The 17,935-nt window shown below is 48.6% G+C and overlaps 1 protein-coding gene across 1 annotated transcript in view; it reads left to right on the top strand.

Moving 5' to 3' along the window:
• Positions 1 to 229: 229 nt before the first annotated feature.
• The window catches only part of PPP2R2C (protein phosphatase 2 regulatory subunit Bgamma), a 158,644-nt gene continuing 140,938 nt past the window's right edge, over positions 230 to 17,935 (top strand). Inside the window, exon 1 of the mRNA XM_081496801.1 lies at positions 230 to 748. Within this exon, the coding sequence (XP_081352927.1) occupies positions 679 to 748 (70 nt within the window). The 5' untranslated portion in view covers positions 230 to 678. The remainder of the gene's footprint in view (positions 749 to 17,935) is intronic.

Here is a 17,935-nt window from a genome sequence, read left to right as displayed (position 1 = left end):
ATGCTCAGCTGCCCAGTGCCTCTCTCCAGCTGGTCATCTTCCTCCCTCGCCCGCTGGCATACCCAGGGACCAAAGGTGTCCGTGTCCATTCGTGAGACTGACAGAGCAGAGAGGCAGCTTCTGCCGGGGGTCGCGGCTCCACCTGCAGGGTGCTGGGCGGCGGGCGCGCGGCGGGAGGCGCGGGCCGCGGGGGCGGAGGAGCGGGCGGTGCGAGGGAGGGGCCTGCGACAGCGGCGGCGGCGGCGGCGGCCCCAGTCCGCGCAGCCCGGCTCGGCCCCGGCTCGGTCGGCGCAGCGCCGCGCGCGTCCCCTCCCGCCGCCGCCGCCGCCGCCGCCGCCGCCGCCGCCGCAGCCAGGCGCACCGGCCCCCAGCCGCCGCCGCTGGGGCGCACGGACGCAGCGCGCACCGCCGGCCGGGATGCGCGCCCGGGAGCCGGCCCGTCCCCACCCGCGGCCGCCGCCCGCCCGCCGCGCGCAAGCCTGACCGCGGCGCCCGCCTCGGCCGCCCTCGCCCGTTCCCCGGCCGCCCCCTGGTCGCGCGATGCCCGCCCTCCGGGGCCCCGGCGGCCCGTGCCTCTGCTAGGCTGCGGCGGCATGGCCCGCGCGCCCGGCGCGACCTCTGCGGATTGCATCGGTGTGCGGCGGCGGGGCATGCCCAGGGCACCGGGCACGGCCTTCAATGGGCGAGGACACGGACACGCGGAAAATTAACCACAGCTTCCTGCGGGACCACAGCTATGTGACTGAAGGTAACGTACGTGTTGTCTGAGGCCCCTTCCGGCCGGCCGCGGCGTGGGGATGCCGTCGCACCGAATGCCCTCCGAAGGTTTGGACCGCGCGCTGTGTGTCGTGTCCCCCACCCCACCCCACCCCACCCCCGCCTGGGTCCAGGAGGGAGGGAGCCGGAGGGCGCCGGTCTCCTGCTGCTCGGTAGCCGGACAGGGCAGCGCCCTCCTCCGAGCCGCCCTCCGGCGGGCAGCTTTCTGCCTCTAGGCCTGGTGGCACCCCGAATCGGCCCTGGCCCTCATTTTTTGTAAAGGCCACTTCTGCGGCTACTCTGGTGAAGACATCCCGGGCAAATTTAGTGTCTTAAAATCCTGGGTTTGCCCTTCCATCACAGTCCAGAGCCCGGCAGAATTTTCTAGGCTGCTCACTCCCCGGAGACTAAGAGCGACCCAGGAGAAAAAAAAAAAAAAAATTCCGTGGCCGGATTGCCCCAGAGGCTCGTGGTTTTCCGCCTTTCCCTGCGCCCAGAAACAAGGTCCCTTAGCGGGTGAGAGAAGGCGGCTGGTTTGGGGTGGATCTTTTCTTCCTGGTGAATAAAATGAGACAGGAACAGCTGACCCTACACTGTCCGAACCCCCAAGTGGGTGGGACCTGTTACCCCAAACGGGCCCTGCATTGGAAATCCCCTAAATTGGCCTTACTCCCCACTCCAAGGCTGGTGGGATCTAGAGGGTCAGCGACCCCTTCTTATGAAGCCAGTAGTAACTTCAAGGGTCCCCCGGCTCCACCCTGTCCAGGGAACGGTGGGGAAGCTCCCAGGCCTTAGCCAGGCGCCCGCGGATTGGAGCCTCCATTGCGGATGGGGAAGGGCCGGCCGCGCGGGGTGTCGGCTTGCATTGGTGGGGACCCTGGTGCTGGAGACCTTCCCGGGTTAAGGGGCTTGACTGCGTCTTCCCTAGGGGCTGCCGGCCTGGCTGCAGGTGTTGCTGGGTTTTAGCAAGAGGTCCCCTGGTGGGTGCTTCAGTGGGAGGGGCCCAGGGCTTTGCGTGCCGCGTGGTTGGGGCGCGTAGGAGCCCGGGTCAGGAACCCGTGTGGGCTCCGAGCGGTGGTGACTCGACTCCGGGCGCTGTCCAGCCGGCGCCGATGCCAGGCTCCGCCGGAAATGAGGCCAGGAGCCCGTCGCCGGAGCCCTGCGGAGACCTGGAGAGCTTCGGACCAGCGCGAGGTGGGCTCCCAGGCGTCCCGACCCAGGGATGCTGAGGCTGGGTGTGTGACCTGGGCGGAGTATAGGCTGGAGAGTGGCGCTCCCCGCTCCCCGGAGGAGAAGCGCTGAGTCACGCTTTGCTGATAGGTGTGTGTAGGGAGAGGGGGCAGGGCTGCTTGGGCTAGCTGAGGGCTCTGCCTCAAGTTAGGGGATTCCTGGGGAAGCGGGGGGTCCACGGCATCTGAAAAGGGTCCTTTGTCGCCGGCCTTGGAGAGGCCGAGGAAGGATCAGTGTGTTTCCTGGGTGTTCTTTCTGCTGGCAGCCTGCTGAGAGGCAGAGGTGAAAGGCTGCTGAGTTGCTGGCAGGTGCCCCAGTGGTCTGGCTGGAGCCAGGAGAGGGGATCTTGGCAGGTCATCCTGATCTGGCTTTCTGGACCAAGCCTCTGCTTTCTCATCTCTGCACGGAGGATGCTGGAACAAGGCGCTGGACTCTGTGACTTAAAGTAAAAAGCACTGCCTGACTCATTGTGGACATTGGCAAACCCTAAGTCCTTCTTTATCCTGTCTCTCCCCGTTTTTTCTCATGAATTCACTAGCTCTTAGGAGGAACAAGGGAAACGTGTGTAGTTATCAGAGTAAGAGGTGATGATTGTTAATTCTTCATTCATGCAGCAAATATTTACTGACTACCTACTAGTGTTTTAGCCCTGGGTACTGGACACAGGTGCTGCCCCCGGGCAGCCTGTATTCTAGAAGGGTAGACATTATGTGGGCAAATCTCTTTCCCCATCTGTGAAATGGGAGTGAATAATACCACCCTGCCTATAAGTTTTAGGGTTTATGTGGGTGTTAGGTGAGATGGTGGGCTTCCCTGGTGGCTCAGACAGTAAAGAATCCACCTGTAATGTGAGAGACCTGAGTTTGATCCCTGGGTTGGGAAGATCCCCTGGAGGAGGGCATGGCAACCCACTCCAGTGTTCTTGCTTAGAGAATCCCCATGGACAGAGGGGCCTGGCAGGTTACAGTCCATGGGGTTGCAAAGAGTTGAACACAACTGAGCGACCAAAGCACAGCACAACACAGGTGAGATGGTGGATGAAGGACTGACCCCAGAACTACAAATTGTGAACTAGCAGCCTACGTGTGTGGAGAACCCATTATGTATTGAGGCCTCACAGGACCTCCGCATAACCCCCACATGCCCATTTTATAGATGAAGAAACTGAGGCTTAGCCTTTGTCCACATCCCAAACTGAATGCCACTGTGTGCAGGGCATAGGGCTCTGGTCCTAGGGATGCAGCAAGGAACAGGATTCAGAGTTCCTGCCCTCAGAGAACAGGGTCTAGTCAAGAATGCAATAACAATAATTAATAGAATTATATGAGAGTTCTGACCACCCTGCATGGAAACAGACCTTCCTGCTATTGCATCTTGCCCATAGTTTGTGCTCAGAGCACAGAGCAGGTCACAGATTTGGGTGTCAGACAGCACATGTGCATGCTCAGTCGAGTCCGTTGTGTTGACTCTTTGTGACCCCATGGACTGTTGCCTGCCAGGCTCTTCTGTCCATGAGGATTCTCCAGGCAAGAATACTGGAGTGGGTTGCCATGCCCTCCTTCAGGAAATCTTCCTGACCCAGGGATCGAACCCATGTCTCCTGTGGCTCTTGCATTGCAAGCAGATTCTTTTACCACTTGAGCCACCCGGGAAGCCTCAGATGTCAGACAGACTTGCGTTCAAGTCTTGCTTCTGAATCTTCATGTGCTGTGCAACAGGCACAAGTTACTAAACTTTTCTGAGCTTCACTTTCCCCCTCTAAGCAGAGAAGTAATAATGACTTGTCTTAAAGGATTGTTGGGAATATCAGTGGTTATGCTAATATAGACAGCATCTGGCACAGTGCTTTTGGCCTATTGGAAGCATTTTATACATGGTACTGTTAGAATTTAAAAGTCTTGTTCCTGGAGGAGCTTCACAAGCAAATAATGGATGCTGGGAGTTTGTAAAAGTGCCAGGTGTACAAAACCCTGTTCCAGCTGGTCATTTGGCTGCAAACACTCACAATACCCCAGTGACTGTGATCTACTTCCTGGTCCTTAAGCAGGGCATTTTTTTCTTTCTCTCAAGGTATTTGACCTCGCTGCATCCACTACCTGGAACACCCACCTCCTGCTCTTCCTTCTCATCCTTTAGGTCTCAAGTTAAATGTCATCTTCACCAGTGGGAGCCCAGTTCCTCAGTTTTCTCTTGTAAAATCCCAAATACCTTGGGAAGAGTTTAGGTTTTGTTAGTCATTCACACCTTTTGATCACTAGGCATGGACATGTGTCACCGTGGAGCACAGAGAACTTTGCAGAATGGATGTGTGTTGGGGGAGAGCAGTACAGTTAAGGTTCTCAGGACAGTGGAAGGACGTGAGCCCTAGAGAAAGGGGTCCCAGGGATCAGAGAATGCCAAGGAGTCTCTGTTTAGACTTTTCTCAAGAGCCAGATATGACTCCAAGAAGGACTCTTCCTGGCTATGTTCTCTTGCTGCAGTCCTAGAACTCAGGTTTTCATTTGTTTGTTTAGTCTTGAAGTCGTGTCCAACTCTTTTTGCAACCCGGTAGACTATAGCCTGCCAGGCTCCTGTGTCCATGGGATTTCCCAGGAAATACTGGAGTAGGTTGCCATTTCCTTCTCCAGGGGATCTTCCTGACCCAGAGACTGAACCCAAGTCTCCTGCACTGGCAGGTGGATTCTTTATCACTGAGCCCCCAGGGAAGCCCGGACTCAGCTTTAGGGTGAGTTAAATAGACATTTCTAGGCTAGACTGGATCTAAAAAATATGTTTATCCTCTTTCATGCTATAGCATTTACCGAGCACATCCTTCTCTGTGTCTGGGTCTGGCCAGGCAGGGATCAACCAGTGTACTTCCATTCCCCCTTGCAGTGACTGGTTCGAGAAGGAACATGGGAGTCCTTCCTGAATGTTGAGTGGAGAGTAGAAAGAGCTTCAGGAAGCTGGTCCCTTTCTTGTGATGGAACACGGAAGCCCCCGCCCCCAGCAGCTGCCCTGAGACCATGGTGAAAGCTGGTCTTAAGCCAACAACACAGTTGCTGTCAGAGTAGACAGGAAGTGAGATGTTGGTGACTCCTGGATTAACCAGGCCTAATCTCCACCACACCTCTGGGCTTCCAGTTCCATAAGCTGCTATATTTACTCATTGCTTCAAACTTGAAGCCAAGTCTCTGTTAGCTACAGCTAGCAGCACCCCTTCTCATATAGTTTTTACTGACTGTCAGGAAAACAGAAAGGCTGCCCTGTCACTCACAACTGAAACACAAGATACTTAAAACCAGGAGGTGGCTGGGTTTTTTTGCATTCTGTTTTGGCAATCCTCTTTGATCTCTTTCACGCACTCAAGTCAATGTTGCAGAGTTCTGATTTCCCCTCCTGGTGCTTCCAGCCACATGAGGGATCCCAAGATCTGCTGTCAGGAGACCTAGGCTCCTGGTGGGGTCTGGAGACCTGCATTCCTAGTGAGGTCTGCTCTGGGTCTGTAATCTTGGGCAGGAGCCTTAGTTTCTGTTCCAAGTTTTTCTGCAGATCACTTGAGATGAGGGGTGTGCCACTGTTTGATGTTGTTGCATCTTCTCTGTGGACTCCCCACCATGCTTTGTGAATGGAATACATTCAGTGGACTCATGGCATTAAATGGCTGGGTGCATGTGATCGTACCCAGCCCAGGGCCTGGGGTGCAGTCAGGACTTAATAGATATTGTCCATAAATAACAATGTCTGTTCTTTAGGAGTTGGAGTCAGACTAGCTCTTAGCTGCGTATTCCCTGGTGGCTTAGATGGTAAAGACTCTGCCTGCCATGCGGGAGACCGAGTTTGATCCCTGGGTTGGGAAGATCCCCTGGAGAAGGGAATGGCAGTCCACTCTAGTATTCTTGCCTGGAGAATTCCATGGACAGAGGAACCTGACAGGCTTTGTAGTACATGGGGTTGCAAAGAGTCAGACACAACTGAATGACTAATATACCCACAGCCCATAGAACTGTCAGACTGGCTGACCCAACTTCATCTCCAGCCTTAGGGAAATTGAGCTGAGAGGGGAGGTTATGTCTGACAGTGACCTGAGCCAGCCCAGAGGGAAAGCAGGAGAGCCGGCCTTTGATTTTTGAACTCTTGGTTCCTTTTGCTTCCACTTAGAATGGTCCCTTTCATAAGCTTTCCTGGGGTTTCATGAGCTGATGTTGTTTCCACTTCTGGTGTGGGGGCAGGGTGGGAGGCTGAAATGGGACACCAGTGGCTGTCCCCTGTAAAGTCACATCACCTCTCTGAGCTTCAGTTTCCAGACACTGCTTCCTGCCCTGGGATTCCATAAGGCCACATGGACTCCCAACAGTCCACTCTGGGCAGGGGCTATTATTATTACCAGTTTCCTCAAACTGTCGTGGAGGCCAGCCCTCACTTAAAGGTTGGTGCAGTCACAAAGTAGGGGTTTTCTCATTTTCTTTCTGCAAGATGGAAATCAAATGCTAACATGATGCTTCCACATCATCTCCTGGTTGTTTTTACATGCTGCAGCTTTTGGTCTTTAATCCTTAAAGTCAGCATAGCTAAGGGATGTTTCACTGAGAGGTGTGTTAGGTCTTGAGACTGGAAGCATGGCTGTGTGAAAGGCTGGGGCTTAATGGGAAGGATTATAGAGTAACAATGCAGATAAAGAGAAAAGAATGGCCTCTAGATAAACATTGTTAACCACTTGCCATAGCTCCTTCCCATCTTTTGCAAATGCCAATGTCTGTTTTTAATAAAAGCTTGATCTTTCCATATAAACCATTTTGAAGGGTACTTTTCTCATTAAGCATGAGGTTATAAGAATTTTCCAGTCGCTTTGCTGAAGGACTGGTTTTCTGGGCGTGCAACTCAGGTAGGCCCCATGCTCACATGCTCAGAAGGACCAAGAACCCTATCCTTGGTTTAATTCTCCACTGTCCCCACCTTGAAACCTTTAATAATTGTGTCCTTAAACCCGTGTTTTGTGAGTGACCTTTGATAGGATAGTGGAGCATGACGGTGAACAGAAGTGACACATACAACAAGCAACTCCACTGTTCCTTAAGCGGCTTCCGTATCACACTTACCTGGGGTCACTTGGAATATCACCGAGCTTCTAAGCATCCTGGGGCCACCAGAATTCTGCGAGTTGGTACCCGTCAGCATGTCCATGATGGTGTAAACAGAGGCACTGACAGCCCAGAGAGGTCATGCTTTCTTTTTGAACCAGAACTTGTTTTGAATGCTGGAAGGAGGCAGTGGCATTCTAAGAAGCACATGGACCAAGGAACCCTAACATAACCTTTGTTACTCGTGAGACATCCCTGGTCTAGCTAGTTATTACTTCTGAAAATGATGACATCAAAAGAAGGGGAAAGACGGACCATAGTTCCTGTTCCCTTCAACCCTCATTCATCACTGAGGGTAGAGATATGTGCCTAAAACACACAAGTGTCAAAGGGCGAAATAAAAACGTGCAGTGTTCTCACTGCTGTGATAAGAACAAGCTACGTATGCCTGTAGGACCTCCCAGATACATATTGTGTAATTCAGTGATTCTGCATTCTAGTTCAATGCTCTTCTATTTGCATGTAAAGCTGGAATTACACAATAGAATGGGCAATAAAATCCATGTTAATAATTTAAACTTTTTTTTTCAACTGTCATTAAATAGCAAATAACTAAGATCAGTCATGGGTAAAATGGAAAGCTTTATATTTTTGTACCTTTAGTGATACTTTTCCTGCTTTTTATCCTCTGCATTTTCACTTTGCACTAGACCCCACAAATGCAATATGCTCAGACGCTCAGTCATGTCCGACTCTGAAAGCCCATGGACTGTAGTCCACTCGCCAAGCTCCTCTGTCCATGGAATTTTCCAGGCAAGAACACTGGAGTGGGTTGCCATTTCCTACTCCAGAGGATCTTCCTGACACAGGGATCAAACCTGCGTCTCCTGCTTTGGCAGGTGGATTCTTTACCACTGCACCACCTGGCTGGGGAAGATCTCAAAGACTTGATTATTCGATGCCCTATGAGTTGTTGTCCTTTAGTCGCTAAGTCACCTGTGACTCTTTGCAACCCCATGGACTGTAGCCCCCCAGGCTCCTCTGCAAATGCTATAGATAGTCCTGTTTTGCTGTAGCGAGGAGGGTGGTATCCTTGACCCTGCCTCCCTTGGCTTTTGTGATTGGTGGAACTAGTGAGACCCTGTCGCTTCAGTTCAGTTCAGTCGCTCAGTCATGTCTGACTCTTTGCGAGCCCATGAATTGCAGCACGCCAGGCCTCTCTGTCCATCACCAACTCCCGGAGTCTACCCAAACCCATGTCCATTGAGTCGGTGATGCCATCCAACCATCTCATCCTCTGTCGTCCCCTTCTCCTCCCGCCCCCAATCCTACCCAGCATTAGGGTCTTTTCCAATGAATCAACCCTTCGCATGAGGTGGCCAAAGTATTGGAGTTTCAGCTTCAACATCAGACCTTCCAATGAACACCCAGGATTGATCTCTTTTAGGATGGATTGATTGGATCTCCTTGCAGTCCAAGGGACTCTCAAGAGTCTTCTCCAACACCACAGTTCAAAAGCATCAATTCTTCGGTGCTCAGCTTTCTTCACCGTCCAACTCTCACATCCATACATGACCACTGGAAAAACCATAGCCTTGACTAGATGGACTTTTGTTGGCAAAGTAATGTCTCTGCTTTTAAATATGCTATCTACGTTCGCCATAACCTTCCTTCCAAGGAGTAAGCGTCTTTTAATTTCATGGCTGCAATCACCATCAACAGTGATTTTGGAGCCCAAAAAAATAAAGTCTGACACTGTTTCCACTGTTTCCCCATCTATTTCCCATGAAGTGATGGGACCAGATGCCATGATCTTAGTTTTCTGAACGTTGAGTTTTAAGCCAACATTTTCACTCTCCTCTTTCACCTTCATCAAGAGGCTCTTTAGTTCTTCTTCACTTTCTGCCATAAGGGTGGTGTCATCCGCATATCTGAGGTTATTGATATTTCTCCCGGCAATCTTGATTCCAGCTTGTGTTTCTTCCAGCCCAGCGTTTCTCATGATGTACTCTGCATAGAAGTTAAATAAGCAGGGTGACAATATACAGCCTTGACGTACTCCTTTTCCTATTTGGAACCAGTCTGTTGTTCCATGTCCAGTTCTAACTGTTGCTTCCTGACCTGCATACAGGTTTCTCAAGAGACAGATCAGATGGTCTGGTATTCCCATCTCTTTCAGAATTTTCCACAGTTTATTGTGATCCACACAGTCAAAGGCTTTGGCATAGTCAATAAAGCAGAAATAGATGTTCTTCTGGAACTCTCTTGCTTTTTCGATGATCCAGCAGATATTGGCAATTTGATCTCTGGTTCCTCTGCCTTTTCTAAAACCAGCTTGAACATCTGGAAGTTCACGGTTCACGTATTGCTGAAGCCTGGCTTGGAGAATTTTGAGCATTACTTTACTAGCATGTGAGATGAGTGCAATTGTGCGGTAGTTTGAGCATTCTTTGGCATTGCCTTTCTTTGGGATTGGAATGAAGACTGACCTCTTCCAGTCCTGTGGCCACTGCTGAGTTTTCCAAATTTGCTGGCATATCGAGTGCAGCACTTTCACAGCATCACCTTTGAGGATTTGAAATAGCTCAGCTGGAATTCCATCACCTCCACTAGCTTTGTTCATAGTGATGCTTTCTAAGGCCCACTTGACTTCACATTCCAGGATGTCTGGCTCTAGGTGAGTGATTACACCATCGTGATTATCTGGGTCATGAAGATCTTTTTTTGTACAGTTCTTCTGTGTATTCTTGCCACCTCCTCTTAATATCTTCTGCTTCTGTTAGGTCCATACCATTTCTGTCCTTTATCGAGCCCATCTTTGTCGCTTACTGGACAATTTTTCTCTTCTGGGCGGAGCTATAGTATTAAAGGTCTTTGCTCCACCAAGAAGAAGCCTATGTTTCCCTTGTTTCAGAGACCAGCCTTTAGAACTGTCTCTGGGATGGCAACCCTCTCCAGTACTCTTGCCTGGCAAATCCCATGGATGGAGGAGCCTGGTAGGCTGCAGTCCATGGGGTTGCTGAGAGTCGGACAGGACTGAGCGACTTCACTTTCACTTTTCACTTTCATGCATTGGAGAAGGAAATGGCAACCACTCCAGTGTTCTTGCCTGGAGAATCCCAAGGGCTGGGGAGCCTGGTGGGCTGCCGTCTATGGGGTCTCACAGAGTCGGACACGACTGAAGTGACTTAGCAGCAGCAGCAGCAGCAGCTGCCCGCAGGCCCAAGAGGAGGGGCAGTGGAGCAGGGGTCCATAGCTCATCTCCCCCCTACCCCGAGTTTACCATTAAGAAAGATATGTTTTTCCCTTTGGTCCATCTTCCTTGTGTGTTTTCAAGTCCTAGCAGGGAGGAGGGGTGTGTAACTGGTTCCATCAGCCTTGCCTCCAAATACCATCATTTTATTGGCTGCCCACTCTTCCCCTGAGAGATGTCATAGTTCAAATCATCACCTCTGACTGCTGGATAATTAGGCTGCCTATTTTCTTTTACAACTAACACTAAGGGAAGGAATGCTATGTATGTTAGAAGACACCCTATTCCCATTCTTCCCCCTAAATCTGAAATAATTTTGCTCAGAGAGAGTCCTGCACGTGCAACTCTATGTAGAAATTATGAATGTGCTTAATGTTCTTGACACTCACTGCCCAATTATTCTCCAGAAAGTTTCTCTATTTTATCTCATGCTGATCAGCATTGGGTATTCTAATTTGTTTGACCTTTGCAGAGATCATAGATGAAAAAAATATTTGTTTTAATGTATGTCTGAATGCCAATGAGGTTGAACACTTTTCCCCTTGTGTTCAACAACAGGCATTTACTGATCCCCTTACGTGCCAGAGGGAGGTGAGATGCCAGATGTACAACATTGAAGAACAGGGTCATTTACCCATTCGTTCCTTCAACAAAATATTTCTGGAGCTCCCACTATGCTCTAGGCATAGAAGATACCCATGTCTCTGGGCAGGGAGAGTGAGGTGGGGGAAAGAGGAACAAAGCAAGAGAGCTGAGGCCAGAGCACCAACATCTAAGGGACAGAGAATGAGAATTCTTGTTGGCCACCCAGCTAGAAGATAAAACAAGAAGACTCTGGAGTCACAGACTCAAGAGAATCCTGGAAGGGAAGGGAGAGAGAGGGCTTGCAGAAAGAAGGATGGATCAGCCAGCCTTGAACACTGCCAAGTGGTCAGAACATTATTGGTAAGCATCACTCAGGTGCTCACACCCACCTTGCACCTGGTCCTCTTGGGCTCTAAATGGTGACGTTGTATTTCCATGAGACCCTATACTCTGCACCCCTAGTTCTCCCCGTTGGCATGCAGAATAGTTTGCTTTCTGTGACCTGATTTCTAGGATGGCTTGTTGCCCACCTGACACCGCCACCCCAGTCTTCTTGTCCTGGACCAAATGCTCCAGGTCCCAGAAGGCACCATTTATAGAGCTCCATGCTCTTGGTTTAGTTTTGTGGACACAAGTCAGGCTGTGTCCTTCTGGAAGTGTGGGTCCATCTCTTGCAGGTTCTTGGATGCCACTGAGAGAGTGAGAAGGTTCAAGATGGACTCTGGAGTTGCTGGAGGAATCCACTAGCCCCATGGTGCCCTGGGGAGTCCTGTTACTTAACACAGGTCTCCTCACCAATTAGCCCTCAGGCAGAATTACTCACCTGGTCTTCAGCATTAAACAATTGTGAAGCAAACATAATAGCCATTATTGTTGTTGTTTAGTTGCTAAGTCGTGTCCGACTCTTTGTGACCCAGCGGACTGCAGCACACCAGACTACTCTCCTCCACTATCTCTCAGAATTTGCTCAAATTCATTTCCACTGAGTCAGTGATGCTGCCTAACCATCTCATCCTCAGCTGCCCTCCTCTCCTTTTGCCTTCAATCTTTCCCAGCATCAGGGTCTTTTCCAGTGAGTCGGCTCTTCACATCAGGGGGCCAAAGTATTGGCATTTTAGCCTCAGCAACAGTTCTTCAGTGAATATTCAGGACTAGTTTCCTTTAGGATTGACTGGTTTGATCTCCATGCAGTCGAAGGGATTCTCAAGTGTCTTCTCCAGTATTTGAAAGCATCAGTTCTTCGATGCTCAGCCTTCTTTATGGTCCAACTCTCACATCCATACATGACTACTGGAAAAACCATAGCTTTGACTACGTGGACTTTTGTCAGCAAAGTGATGTCTCTGCTTTTTATTGCACTGTCTAGATTTGTCATGGCTTTCCTTCCAAGGAGCAAGCATCTTTTAATTTCCTGCTCCATGATTTGAGAGCCCAAGAAAATAAAATCTATCACTGATTCCACTTTTTCCCTTCTATTTGCCATGAAGTTATGGGACCAGATGCCATGATCTTAGTTTTTTGAATGCTGAGTTTTAAGCCAGCTTTTTCACTCTCCTCTTTCACCGTCATAAAGAGGCTCTTTAGTTCCTCCTCACTTTCTGCCTTTAGAGTGGTATCATCTGCATATCTGAAGTTGTTATTTCTCCCAGCAATCTTGATTTCAGCTTATGATTCATCCAGCCAGGCATTTTGCATGATGTACTCTGCATAAAAGTTAAATAAGCAGGGTGGAAAATATATACTTTATCATATTCCTTTCCAAATTTTGAACCAGTCTGTTGTTCCATGTCTGGTTCTAACTGTTGCTTCTTGATTTGCATACAGGTTTCTCAGGAGACAGGTAAGATGGTCTGGTACTCACATCTCTTTAAGAATTTTCCACAGTTTGTTGCGATCCACACAGTCAAAGGCTTTAGCGTAGTCAATGAAGCAGATGTTTTTTTAGAACTCCCTTGCTTTCTCCATGATCCAGCGAATGTTGGCAATTTGATCTCTGGTTCCTCTGCTTCTTCAAAACCCAGCTTGCACATCAAGTAGTTCTTGTTTACATACTGCTGAAGCCTAGCTTGAAGGATTTTGAGTCATTATTATGATTGACCATTTATTGGGCACATACTGTATGTCAAATGTGATGCTAAATGCTTCATCTTATTGGATCCCCACAAACCCCAATGTATGTGTGTGTGTTGTCTGAATTTTACAAAGGAGAAAGGTGAGGCTTGGGCATTTGCCCAGTGTCACTTGGTTTGTAAAGGGCCAAGCTGGGGTTTGAATGCTGGCCATCTGCCCGTAGAACTCACTCTCCTGATCTCCACACTGCCTGGTCGGACCAACAGAGCAGTGACAGGTGGCCCATTCAGTTCTGGCTCTCCACCCAGCTTCAAGGGGTCTCTTGACTTGAACTCAGGACTGCCTGGCACAGTGCTCATGTTGGACACGCAGCTAGGACTTCACCTGTCCCAGCCACGTAGGGGTGAAATTAACCCAGATGGGTCATTGGGAGAAGGGGTCCCCTCCACTGCAGGGTGAGTGGTGGGGGGTGATCACAGCACTGTGAAAGACAGGTGCTTTGGCACTGAACGGAGCAGCCTTTCCTGGGTCAGGAGTGGTGGTATATTGAGATACATTCTAGTGCATTCTAAGCAGAAGGCGCAGCATGTGCAGAGTGACATGTGCTTGTCCCCTGACAGAATCTGGACTTCTCTGCCTGAACCTCGGTTGTAGTTGCCAGCCTGCCTGGGGACCAGGACCCACCTGGGACTCCTGTGCTGCCCAGGATGGGCATTGCCCCTTTGCACAGTGGGACCCATTGTCCTCAAGAACCCTGGGCTGAATGGCACATTGAGGCAGAACAAAGGCTGCTCAGAGGCTCCGGCTGCCCCAAGCAGAGATGGGATCTCCAACTGCAGCCACTGGGCCTCCTCTGGACCAGCGTGGCCTCCTGTATCCTCCCGCCCCCATACGCTGCTGAGGTTGCAGCCCTGACTCCAGGGGCTGCCAGGCCTGGGCTCTGCTCCTGGCACAGCTGGGCACCTTTGGTAGGTTCTTCAGCCTCTGATCCAGTTTCCCCATCCCTGAAGCAGGGTGGGAAGTGCTTGCCACCCGGGCTTTGTATTAAGTGCAATCATGTGCATATTGTGCTTACGTCTCTGTAAAAGGGAGCTACTTGTACTGTCATTATCAGCTTCTGATTTTCTTTTCACAATTTCAATAAAGTCTTAACAAAACCTTTGAAATATGTACCGAGGTAGAGAAAATTGTATATCGATTGTTCTTCACCCATCCCCTTGCCTTTCAGCTACTCTCAAGATTTTGCTGTACTTTCTTCATTTACCGTCCCATTTTTTTGGCTTAAGAATTTTGAAGAATATGTATTTATTGATTCATTTGGCTGCATTGTGTCATAACTGCAGCACACGGAATCTTTTTAGTTGTGGCATGCACTCAGTTGCAGCATGAGAGATCTAACTCCCTGACCAGGGATCGAACCCCTGCCTTGGGAGCATGGATTCTTAGCCACTGGGCCATCGGGGAAGTCCCTTGGCTTAAGAATTTTTACGTACTGGATTTCTTTAGTGGTCCAATGGTGAAGACTCCGTGCATCCAGGGAGTATGGGTTCAATCCCTGATCTGGGAAGTTCTGCATGCTGCATGGTGAGGCCAAATAAAATAATTTTTTTAAGTGAATTCAAGACCCCTGTTATTTTACCTCTACATCAGCAGGTGCCTCTGAAAGGTGAGGGCATTTTTTTTGTATAACCAAGTATCACTATCTCACCAAACGAAATGGGTACTAATTTATTTCAATCTAAATTCTGGTCCATGTTAATGAATCAGTTCTACTTCAATGCAACATAAACAAACACTGATTAATTCTAGTTTATCTTAGCAATGTCTCCAGTTATCTCAAAAAAAAATTTTTTTTTTTATAGTTGGTTCGTTTGACCCAGGTTCTAAAGTCTTGCATCTACTTTTGGTTATTCTGTCTCCTGAATCTTTTCTGAAGAAGAGCAGTCCTCCCCCCTGACTTGCTGAAGACAGTCATTACTATTTTGTAAAGAATTACAGTTTAAACCCTATTGTCCATAATCCCTGTCTGGACCCCAGTATTGTGACAGGACTGGATGCTGATGGTTGGTGGTCTGGGTGGTGGGAATCCCCAGGCATGCCCCTTTCTGATTCCAGGATCCCTCCTCACCATTCATCAGCTGAGAGATCCTGGGCAGGTTGTTCAGCGGTGACGCCATCAGCACCAAGAGCTACTCAGATTACAGACCCATGAGCAAAATAAATGGTTTCTGTTTGAAGACATGGACCAGAATTTAGATTGAAAGGAATTAGTGCTCATTTCTGGAGAAGGCAATGGCACCCCACTCCAGTACTCTTGCCTGGAAAATCCCATGGACGGAGGAGCCTGGTGGGCTGCAGTCCATGGGGTCGCGAAGAGTTGGACATGACTGAGCGACTTCACTTTCACTTTTCACTTTCATGCATTGGAGAAGGAAATGGCAACCCACTCCAGTATTCTTGCCTGGAGAATCCCAGGGATGGGGGAGCCTGGTGGGCTGCTGTCTATGGGGTCGCACGGAGTCGGACACGACTGAAGCGACTTAGCAGCAGCAGCAGCAGCAGTGCTCATTTCATTCAGTGAAGACATTGAGTTTTGAGACAGTTTGACACAGCAACAGGTAGCTGGAATGGTCATAGATCCCTGAAATTGAATTCCCAGTCCTGTCCAGCTCCTTCTGAGGCCCCTTGTCCAGCTACTGTGCTCTCCTATATTCTGTGACTCCCTCAGGACCTTCCAATAACTTCCTTCTTGCTTATGTTAACCTGAGTCAATTTCTGTTCCTTATAACTGAAGAACCTTAGTTCCCAGTCCCAGTCAGGAGGGGTGACTGAGCTCAGATCATAAGACAGGATGGGAACCTGGCCCTTCTGAAACATAGGACCTGGAGTTTTGTCTCATGCAACATCAGCAGATACATATCTCAGACATGCCTGCTTCCTCTGTACACAACTCAACACCTGGTACCACCTGTACTTCCTAGGTGCTGAGTTATTTGTGCATTTGAATGACTCAGTGAACAAATGGCATATCTTCAAATCCAATCCCAGAGCAGTCCAAATTTTTTTTTTTTCCCCAAATGCCACACTTCCCCTGGCCACACTCCCTGGGTATAGGCAATCTTAACTTTGCACTGTTCCAGTGTGTACAGATTTCAGTACCACAGTTTAGTTCAATAATGCCAGTCCCCCAACCACACCGCCCAGATTTCAGCTACCACTGAATGGTAACTGTGAGTAACTGCATCAAGAACAAGCGTTGCCAGTTGCTCTCCAGCCCAAGGATCACTAAGTAAATATCATACGAGTATCGTGATCGGTGACCAAGTCGTTTCTTTCCATGTCTGTCACTGGTCCCTGTGGATCTGTGAATTCACACACAGACAGCAAAACATATAGTGATGGTGACTCCTTGTTTCCAGGTGATAAACCCACATGACATTTTCCAAAAATGGGTAGTCAAAAGAGGGAATTTGGCCCACAAAGATGCTGTTCAGAAAAAAGAGAGAGAAAAGAAAAGTGATAATGCTGGAAGAAGAATTTGGATTGAATATAAATGCAGTTATAGAGGAAATCTCCTACTCTGGGAATGCTGAAGTTGCAACCATTCGAAATTCTGTATAGCCAGGGGAACTAAGTCAAGCTGAAATAATTGACATAAATGAAGGCAAGTGCCTGTGACCAAAAAAAAAAAAAAAATTAAGATGTCTCAGGGGAGGTGACACTGGCAACATACTGCATGTTAAAGGAACTCTTAAAGATATTTCACAACGTTGAAGGTGCAGAGAATAGAATCTTGGAAGCTGATCTAAACTTAGAAAGGCAATTCTCCAAGGCATAGAAAGATGCTTGCCCAGCGTCATAAGTTATCCAACAAGCAGAGGGAGCCAGCACTGTTGAAACTAGTCTAGATACAATTAAAAAAAAAAAACAAAAAAAAACATGAATTCTCAGTGTATCTAGTGTTTTACATGACTGGGTACTACATAAAATAGTAGTTTTACTCTTCTACTTCCCTATACATTTATAACCATCAAGAAGAGAATTTTTAAGGTTTTAAAAAAGTTTTTCAAAGATTATGAAACTTTTCTAATTTCCACCTTGATTATTAAGATCACTTTGAGTGATTTTGGCTTGCATGATCATTTTAGGGTTCCACACAGTTTTGCAAAGTGGGGTCTCCCTAAACTCATGCCAGATGGGCAGTGTCTATCCTGTGTGGCCCTTCCACATGTCGAGGGCAAGGTGATGGTGAACCATGGGTCGAGAACTGGAGTCAGCATCCTCTTTGTTGCAAGTGGCAACTGGAGAATATTAAATAAGTCAAGTTGCTCACTGCAGAAATGCTTAGACAGCTGATGGATTACTAGGAGAGGGGCATATACCTCCTGTCAACAGTGTTCACTCTGCAGACCTCCTAGCCAGCCTGTCTGCTTCAGGAATAATCCATCATGGAATGAACTGGCTGAAGGAGTCAAGGTCTGAACAATAGTGGTTCCTACGCCAGCTTTCAGTGTGAAAGGTGATTAAAAAAAAAACAACAAAAAAAAACCTGACTATTTTCCCCAAGGAGAGGTAACGCTCTTTATTGAAGCTGTGAAAATACAATCCATCATCATAATGTGTCCCATGCTGTCATACTCTGGGAGCTAAGGTGCATGTATGTTAAGATGCTCCTTGCAAGATTTTAATTTTCTTCCTCTGTTTATTTTATCTCATTGCAGAAATGTTTGAAAATGCAGAAAGTAGAATAAAGAGGGGAAAAAAATAATGTCTTTGATTCCATAGCCCTGCAAACGTTGTTCCAATATTGTTGTATTTCTTTCTTACTGCCCTCTGTAGATTGTAGTATAAATACAGTTTTGTTTCTTTTAAAATATTTAACATGCTGGATCATTCCTGTATATTATTATTTACTCCAAGTGAACAGTTTTTGTGTATGTGCATGCTCAGTGGCTTTAGTTGTGTTTGACTCTTTGCAACC

Source organism: Giraffa tippelskirchi, chromosome 1 (assembly GCF_054371585.1).
Source record: "Giraffa tippelskirchi isolate mGirTip1 chromosome 1, T2T-mGirTip1v1.2.pri, whole genome shotgun sequence".
In the NCBI taxonomy this organism is placed as follows: Eukaryota; Metazoa; Chordata; class Mammalia; order Artiodactyla; family Giraffidae; genus Giraffa; species Giraffa tippelskirchi.
Note: the sequence above shows the minus strand (reverse complement) of the source record. Positions and strands in the feature narration are given on the sequence as shown.